This window comes from Lolium rigidum, chromosome 7 (genome assembly GCF_022539505.1).
Source record: "Lolium rigidum isolate FL_2022 chromosome 7, APGP_CSIRO_Lrig_0.1, whole genome shotgun sequence".
Classification (NCBI taxonomy): Eukaryota; Viridiplantae; Streptophyta; class Magnoliopsida; order Poales; family Poaceae; genus Lolium; species Lolium rigidum.
Window position 1 is genome coordinate 112,550,662 of NC_061514.1, and position 8,663 is coordinate 112,559,324.

At 43.7% G+C, this 8,663-nt stretch overlaps 1 protein-coding gene across 1 annotated transcript; it reads left to right on the forward strand.

Moving 5' to 3' along the window:
- The first annotated feature begins 4,640 nt into the window (after positions 1 to 4,640).
- LOC124671854 (SUPPRESSOR OF GAMMA RESPONSE 1-like) lies at positions 4,641 to 8,273 on the forward strand. Its single transcript, XM_047208175.1, has 7 exons — positions 4,641 to 4,941; positions 5,517 to 5,598; positions 6,468 to 6,594; positions 7,079 to 7,259; positions 7,431 to 7,897; positions 7,992 to 8,165; positions 8,259 to 8,273. Exons 1-7 carry the CDS (start codon positions 4,641 to 4,643, stop codon positions 8,271 to 8,273), a joined length of 1,347 nt encoding a protein of 448 aa, XP_047064131.1.
- The last annotated feature ends 390 nt before the right edge of the window (positions 8,274 to 8,663 follow it).

The following is an 8,663-nucleotide window of genomic DNA, read 5'->3' on the forward strand; positions in this document are numbered from 1 at the left end:
CTTTGTTGAGCTGAAAAGGTTGGAGGCAAGTACTTGGATACAATAAAGTTAGCATAATCAGCGTACCAAGGACTATCTCGCGAGCTCACCTTTATTACAGCCAATTGTTCATTTGGAAAACTATCATTAACAGGAACAGGATCATAAGCAATATTTTCCAATCTAGACAAATTATCAGCAACAGGATTATCAGCACCTTTCCTATCTATAATATGCAGATCAAATTCTTGCAAAAGAAGTACCCATCTAATAAGCCTTGGCTTAGCATCTTTCTTTGTCATAAGGTATCTAATTGCAAGCATGATCGGTATGAATTGTAACTTTTGAATCAACAATATAGGATCTAAACTTATCACAAGCAAAGACTACAACTAATAATTCTTTTTCAGTTGTAGCATAATTTCTTTGAGCAAGCATCAAGAGTTTTGCTAGCATAATGAATAACATTCAATTTCTTATCTACTCGCTGTCCAAGAACAGCGCCTACAGAGAAAATCACTAGCATCACACATAATCTCAAAAGGAAAATTCCAATCGGGAGGTTCAACTACGGGAGCAGCTTGTTAAGGCTTTCTTTAGAGTTTCAAAAGCTTCCTTACAATCATCATCAAAAACAAAAGGTACATCTTTTTGAAGAATATTAGTAAGAGGCGTTGAAATCTTAGAGAAATCTTTAATAAATCTCCTATAAAACCCAGCATGACCAAGAACACTACGAATACCTTTAACATCCCTAGGATAGGGCATCTTCTCAATTGCTTCAACTTTAGCTCTATCAACTTCAATACCTCTCTCAGAAATTTTATGTCCCAATACAATTCCTTCATTAACCATAAAGTGGCATTTCTCCCAATTAAGAACAAGATTAGTTTCTTCACATCTTTGCAATACTTTATCAAGGTTTCGCAAGCAATTATCAAAAGAATTCCCATAGACAGAAAAATCATCCATGAATACCTCTACAATACTCTCACAAAAGCCATGAAAAATAGCAGACATGCATCTTTGAAAAGTTGCAGGAGCATTACATAGAACAAAAGGCATACGCCTATAAGCATAAGTTCCATAAGGACAAGTGAAAGTGGTTTTCTCTTGATCTTTAGCTTTAACAGCAATTTGTGAAAACCCAGTATAACCATCAAGAAAGCAAAAAAATGAGTATTTTTAGACAACCTTTCTAACATTTGATCAATAAATGGTAAAGGGTAATGATCTTTCTTAGTAACCTTATTGACTTTTCGATAATCAATGCACATTCTATACCCTACAACTACTCTTTGAGGGATGAGCTCATCATTATCATTAGGCACAACCGTCATTCCTCCTTTCTTAGGAACACAATGCACAGGACTAACCCATCTACTATCAGCAATAGGATATATAATACCAGCTTCAAGAAGTTTTAATACCTCATTCCTTACCACATCCTTCATCTTCGGAATTAGACGACGTTGATGTTCAACAACAAGCTTTGCATCATCTTCCATATTGATAGCATGTTGGCAAATAGAGGGAGAAATCCCCTTCAAGTCATCAAGAGTATATCCAATAGCTCCTCGGTGTTTCTTCAATATTTCCAGTAACCTTTCTTCCTCAATATCTGAAAGCTTAGAACTAATAATAACAGGATATATTTTCTTATCATCAATATGAGCATACTTAAGATTATCATGCAATGGTTTTAAATCAAAAACAGGATCTTCCTTTGGTGGTGGTGTTGTACCTAGATCTTCAACCGGCAAGTCATGTTTAAGAATAGGTTGACGAAGGAAAATTTCATCAAGCTCATTCCTTTCCTCCCTAAAGACTTCACTCTCACTATTCTCCAAATGTTACTGCAAAGGATTATTAGGAGCAAGAGCAATAGACGCACACTGTTCAACTCTAAAATCATTATTAGGCAAATCAGCTTTATAAGGAGTTTTGGCAAATTTAGAGAAATTAAACTCATAAGATTCACCAGCAAATTTAGTAACAATCTTTTCCTTCTTGCAATCTATAACAGCTCCACAAGTATTTAGGAATGGTCTACCAAAAATAATAGGACAATACTTACTAGCAGCAGAACCAACCTCTCCCTCTCGAGGCTCCGGCACCAGCTCGTTGCGCCGGAACCCTCCGAGAGCGGTATAGCCAATCAATCTCGGCTCTCTTCACGTCAGATCCCTTCCAGGCTCCGCGGGTGTACGTGGCCAGGTTCACGCTGGAACCTTGGCCGGAGCTGCTAGCCTCCTGGCCTCTCCCGGTATCAGCTTCCGGGGCGGCGGAGGTTTCCTCCATCTAGGCTAGTTCTGCGTCAAGCCCATAGGATTCTGAAGATCCGGATTGTTCTTCCCCCAAGGAGATCTCAGGGAATTGGCTAAGCTGGGCTCCACCGGAAGATAGCCCACCGGTTTCTTCGGAAGAAATTTTTCAGCTAAGTATTGAGTTGGCTAAAACAGATTTCCCGCAAACTACTCCTTCCCGAAGATCTACGAAAGGAAGAAAAACGAGAATAAAGGGAGGGTAAATACTCTACTGCGCTGGGTATGAATGGCAAGAACAGAGAAATGCAGGATCTGCGAGGCTGACCTGAGGGCGGCGGCGGAGACCTGGAGGCTCGACGGAGTGAAGGGTTCGCCGGAGCTCGGAGAGGAGGCGATCAACGGCGGCGAACGACGAGGAAGAAGGAGATTCAGAGGTGCATCCCTGGGCCGGTTGAAGATGCTGCGGCGCAATCTTGGCCGAAGAGGGAAAGCCTACTTCGTGGTGCAGTCCTGCGGGCGGTCGCCGGAGAACCTGGGCGCGACGAAGAACGGCGGTGAGAGGAGCTCGAACGGCGGAGTGCCCTGAGAGCGATGGGAAGATGAAGTGAGAGCGTGGGGGCGACGAGGAACCATCGCAGCCTTAAATAAGGAAGGGGGTCTTGGGCCGAAAACCGCCAGGCCCATGGCGCTTCGCTTCGTGGGCCGCCACGTGGCCCCACGATACACACGCCGCAGGAGGGAGCAGTACGGAGGACCACAGGGATCAGGAATGGCGCATTAACTGCGCGCAGAAGCCGAAGGACTTGACGCCTGACACTGGCACGTCAGGCACAGTGTGCATGTCACTGACAGGCACAGACTTCGAGATATTCTCTACTTCGTCGAGGTGAGCTTTAAAGACAAAGAAACCGGCAAAACAAGCCGGAGCTGTTTGATGAAAATATTTTGGATAAGTTTGGCAAGGTGCCGGATGAGTTTAATGGCAAACCGGAAGAATTAATCCGGTACGTTTTGAGGAGGAACCTAGCATGGCCTGTCGGAAAGATTCCGCCAGGCTATACCAGCTTCGGGGACTAATGTCGGGGGGATGGCCCCGGTAGGCCAAGAGTATGCCAAGTTCGCCATGTTCTGGTAATGTTAAACCGGGTCACAGAGTGATCCGGAGCCTTTAAGTTCGGCTAACCGGAGTTGGTACAAAACGGCATCCCCTGATGGGTATGCCAAAGTACTAGTTCTGAGAGGCTGTGCGCTAAGTGAAAAGGTACCGGAACCAGAGGTAAACGTACCGGAAAACCGGAACCCGAGGTTACTATAGCCTGTCGGCACTCTAGTCAAAGATTCCTTCGGAAGCTAGAGGACAAGGATGAGCGAAGCAAATCATCTTTAAACGAAGCCCTGGCGCCAAAGCAATGTGACGCCATTAAAGATACCGGCGGAGGTCATAGCTCCTTGATTAAAGTCGTAACCGGTACCAGTAGGGCCAAAGTAGCTTTATAAAGTAGTTTAGCTCATCCTAGATTCCATTAGGGTTTCTTGCCTTGTAAGCCACCCTCTCCCCTATATAAGGAGAGGGGGCACACCCTTGCGCGGGACGATGCATTAGATAGACGATGCCACCTAGAGAAGAAGCTTGTACTGTTCATCTTCTACCTCTGGCCAAGGGCTAAGTTAAGGAATACATACTGGGTTTTTTTCAAGTTCATTCTCCCTGTTAACCAAACCCTCCCCCAAATCCTCTAGCGCACATTCGGCCCCAACTTAAATCATCCCATGACATCTGTCTGTTCACCACGACGACATAATATATATTTTAGTACAAAATAATCACTAAAGAGAAAATAATAAGAAATTAAGGGAGTTGCCTTGCGAAAATCACGCTAAAAAGGAAACCAATTTTGTGGAAGTCAGGTTATCAAAAGAAAGGAAAACTAAAACCGAGAAAAACACTACCAAAAAATAAACTAAAATCACGCGATAAAAAAGAAGAAATTAAGGTTGCGGGATATGCGGTGCACCAACAAATTAAATGCACAAGATAGGGGAGATCGGAATTAAATGTGTGATATTAGGGGGGAACCGACAAAAATAAAAATCTCGAAATTAGTGGAGAACAACAAAGAAAGGTAAATTGACCCGACGCCCCACTTGCTAAAGCGATTAATTGGCAGATAGAGAATTCGCAAACGGACACATTTGGCGTGTGAAATAGGGCAGGCGAGTGAATGCTCTAACTTATTTCCATTGTTTAGCAAGAAAAAGATATGAATTGATCTTCTCACTTGTCATGAATGGATCCAATTTTAGCCTTAAAGTGGAATGGTAATCACAAGATCAAATGAAATCTTCGAAACATTTTCTCTGATAGGAAAAAAATCTAGCGGCAAGTTGGCAGCAATGGCAAAGCGGAGTTCACTGGTCATTGAGCCAAGCAGGAGAGGGGAGGGTTGCTTGTTACCGTGGGGAAAACATTGTGGAGAGAGGCACGGTGGTCACGTTGTGGTCTTCCCATCCCGCGCCTATTTAAGGGCACGCTCCGGCCACCCGCACGCCCACCTCATCACTTGCCCAGAAGTTCCCTTCCCACCGGATGCTCTCCGCTCCCTCTCTCCCCGCTCCGCTCTCAGGCTCCCCAGTCCAGTCCCCGACCGCCCCGGAGCAGCCTCCCGTCGCAGCGCAGCCGGGCGTCCATGGCAAGGTAAGCCGCGCGCTGGTTCCGTCTCTTGGGCCTGACTTTTCTTTCTGTTCCAGGTTTCTCTTGTTTTTTTTATATTTTTTTTGCTCTCTATGGGTTTATTATCTGCTTCGATATCGAGATGGGATTGGGGATTATGGTGAGGGTTTAGGATTGATCCGGAGGAGCGTCGGGATCGATCAGCATGTGGTGGATTCAGGTGCATACGTGTGTGGTATCGGCGGGGAACGGGTGATGATAACGTTCCTCCGGAGCGCGTGGCAGAGCAGGTGTTGGTCTGATGGAGCAAATGCGCGCGAGATCATCCGGGAGACGGCCGGTTTAGGGCCGCCGACATGATTCCGGCCCGTTTTTTTTCCTCGACGACAGCTGTGTCGGAGGATCCTTCCTCTAGATAAAGCAGAGAAGAAAAAAGAGACGGTGGCAGAGAAGGGCCTTGTGTTGTTCTGCGCTGCCGAGACTGATCAATCTCATGTCCGGTCGCAACAGCTGTGGGTTTCTATTTCTCTGTTTCGAGATGGTCACAGATCAGAGTTGAGATTTGCTGCCAGCTACTGCTCGTATGTGTGGTGGTCCAGGTTTGGCTTCCCTTCAGTATTGCTGCCTGCTAGTATGTGATGGTGCAGGTACGTGCGCTCTGATTGCGGCTTGGCAGTCCCTGTAAGTTCGTTTTGAGGTGGGGACGACACACGAATCGACAAGGATTTGTGCAGCTTGATTGGATCGTCGATTGCTGCTACCACGAGATGGCGCCGGTCCCCCATTCAGTACTGACGGATCACAGAAAACGTATTCCAATCTTGAACATTGTCCTATTGAACGCTTATTTATAAATTCTTATGAATAGTGATTAGTACCCTCCAAGTTTCTGTTTGATTGTAGTGAACAAAAATGGCAGCTGCTGGTTTAAGAGGAGCGGTACCTGGCCACAAAATTGGACAGGTTGTCACTAGGTGCCCGCTGTTCAGATCGTTGGCTGCTTAGATCAATGGGCATGTTGGTTTCCTTTTTTTCCGAAACAGGGGACGAAACAGAGCTCCTCGTCAGTACTGGCTGTGTTTGATTCGGGATTCCAAATAGCAATGAATGGCTAAAGAACTACAAACCGAAATTGATGGCACTACTTTAGTTGGATACTGATCAATGTTGATCTATCAAAACAATGTACACTAGTGTCTATCAGAGTTAGTACATGGTCGTAATTAATTATCTTCATTACTACTATTCTTCTTCTTTGAGTTAATGTACATGGTAGTTAGCATATGTTCTTTCCCAAAAAAGTTAGCATATGTTCTGAGTAACATTGATTATTCTTGATAATCTATCACTGTATCAAAAATTCAGTTAGATATATGTGAATCTAGCTTAGTTGCTCCATTTTGCATCTAAATATGATATCTTGATTAAACTGAGAGAGCATTTTATTGGGTTATGTGGCATCTGTGTTATGAATCATTAGTTGAATTTATTATCTGTTTGTCTCAACATATGCTTCCTAAGATAGACTGATCTCACAGATTCTCCTGCAGGTCATTGATTATTAATGGCAAGATAATTGCTGCGATGATTAGAAACTCAAGTATAGAAATCAAGGAATTGATTGCAACAACATGGAAGGAGTGCGCAAGTTGCGAATATCACATGCACAATGACGATGTAAGTGTTGTTAAAGATATACAATATGATAGCTAGATTTAAATACTCATGCTCACTTGTGTAGTAACTTTCCCCATTACAATCTGGTGCATAAGGTCCAGCAGCAATAAAAAAATGCACTAGATCCAAACAAAGTTTCAGATGCAACACTAGTGCTCCCTGAATTAATCTACAAGGTTGTTGTTAGATTTCATATGCATAGTAATGACATGTACGAAGGAAGCACCAATTTCAATGTATTCATTTTTTCGCGCTTGATATGCTTATTGAACCATGCATTATATTCTAAACACATAGATGCTAAATTTGTACCTTTATCTTGATGAGCAGACAAGTGGAGAAACCATTTCTAAGACTATGCAGATATGCCTCATTGCAGAACCATATTTCTGTAGTTTACAATCAATTCGGAATGTCGTGAATTCATATATGGAGGGTGTACAGTATCATGATTTCTAGTTGCATTTCATGCCTTGTATTACAGGTTTCATCACAGTGGCCAGGACTCCCTGTTGGTGTTAAGTTTGATCCAACTGATCAGGAACTGCTCAGACACTTGGAAGGAAAGGTTGGGAGGGCAGCATCTCATGTACTAATAGATAATTTTATTCCAACGATAAAGGAGGAGGAAGGAATCTGCTATACACATCCCGAAAATCTCCCTGGTATCTTATTGTGCACTTGTTATTAGTACCTTCTGAATTACCTAGTTAGCTAATACTCCCTTCTTTGCACAATATAAAACATCTTACCAAAATGTCTTATATTGTGGGATGGAAGGGAGTATTACTTTGTTGAGTAAAATCTTAGTTAGTTTATTTCCTATGCCCCTGTAGGTATCAAGATGGATGGGAGCAGCAGCCATTTCTTCCACAAAATATCAAATGCTTATGAAGTTGGCAAGCGTAAGCGTCGCAAGATCAGCAATAGTATTGCTAATGATTGTGATGAGACGATCACATGGCACAAGACTGGAAAATCTTCACGCATCTTGGATAATGGCGTCATAAAAGGCTGGAAGAAAATACTGGTTCTTCACCAACACTGCAATGGAGAGAAAGTTAAAACTAACTGGACGATGCATCAGTGTCACCTTGGGGCAGCGGCAGGTGAAAAGCACGGGGAGCTTGTTGTGTCGAGAGTCTTTTGGCGGGTTAAAAACAACACTGGCAAGTCGCAGATGCATGCTGCTGATGCCGAATCCGGTTCATCTGCTGTGAAAATCAATCCTACAACACCAAATATGTACCCTCCACTGCCTCGTCACCTAAGCTGTAGCCCATTGGAAACGGAGCGGAATCAGGTAATCACAATTCATCATCTTTGCCTATTGTGTTACTTCACTATCATCAACCTCAAGTTCATTTTACTTACTGCATTTTATGAAACTGTGACAGAATGAGGAAGAGCCCGGCTCATCTGCTGTTCAGGGCTATGCGGCACTGCCTCCACTGTGCAACGCCGACATCCATGAGAATTCGACGCCTCTCAACTTGGATTCTACGTTCGGCGGATTCACTGACTTCGATTCTATCTTGTTGTCAACGCTTCCTGAGTTTCCCAATCTCATTGTAAGTGTAGTGTGTGCCGCGTTGCTGTTTGTAAGTGTTTGTCACGGAAAATCTCCTCCTCATCGTGCGTTTCTTTCTTGTGTTGGTTCGCAGGATAGCTTTGACTAGCTGTGCGGAAATGAGGCATAGCGCAGAGTGGAGGAGCACCGGCCGGAAGAGGGTTCTGAAGTAGCCGCTCAACAGAAAAGAAACTGCATTTCCTCGTGATGTATTGGTGATTCATCTCCCGAGGAAAAGAAATCATATGATGTTTTGGTCTGCAAATCGGCGTGCTTCACCTATGTTTCCAGTATAATTTAGTAGACGAGTCAGACATTCTCATTTCAGACTCGAAAGTTTGTGTTGTTAAGTTGTTGATGTGTTGTACTTTTAATGTTTAAGCAATGTAATGGATCATCGGGTGCTTTGAGATCATCTTTTTTCCCCATTGAGACGTATTCTAGTTTGTTTAAGTCCAAACTCTGCTGCACTCCTTGTTGGTCCGACATAAATGTAGGA

What these genes read in the sequence shown, in the direction of transcription:
- LOC124671854 (XM_047208175.1), top strand. Translation starts at nt 4,641, where the DNA reads ATGGCAAAGCGGAGTTCACTGGTCATTGAGCCAAGCAGGAGAGGGGAG. An exon ending in ATTGCGGCTTGGCAGTCCCT is followed by an intron (nt 5,599 to 6,467) that starts GTAAGTTCGTTT and finishes ATTCTCCTGCAG; the next exon opens with GTCATTGATTATTAATGGCA. An exon ending in ATCACATGCACAATGACGAT is followed by an intron (nt 6,595 to 7,078) that starts GTAAGTGTTGTT and finishes CTTGTATTACAG; the next exon opens with GTTTCATCACAGTGGCCAGG.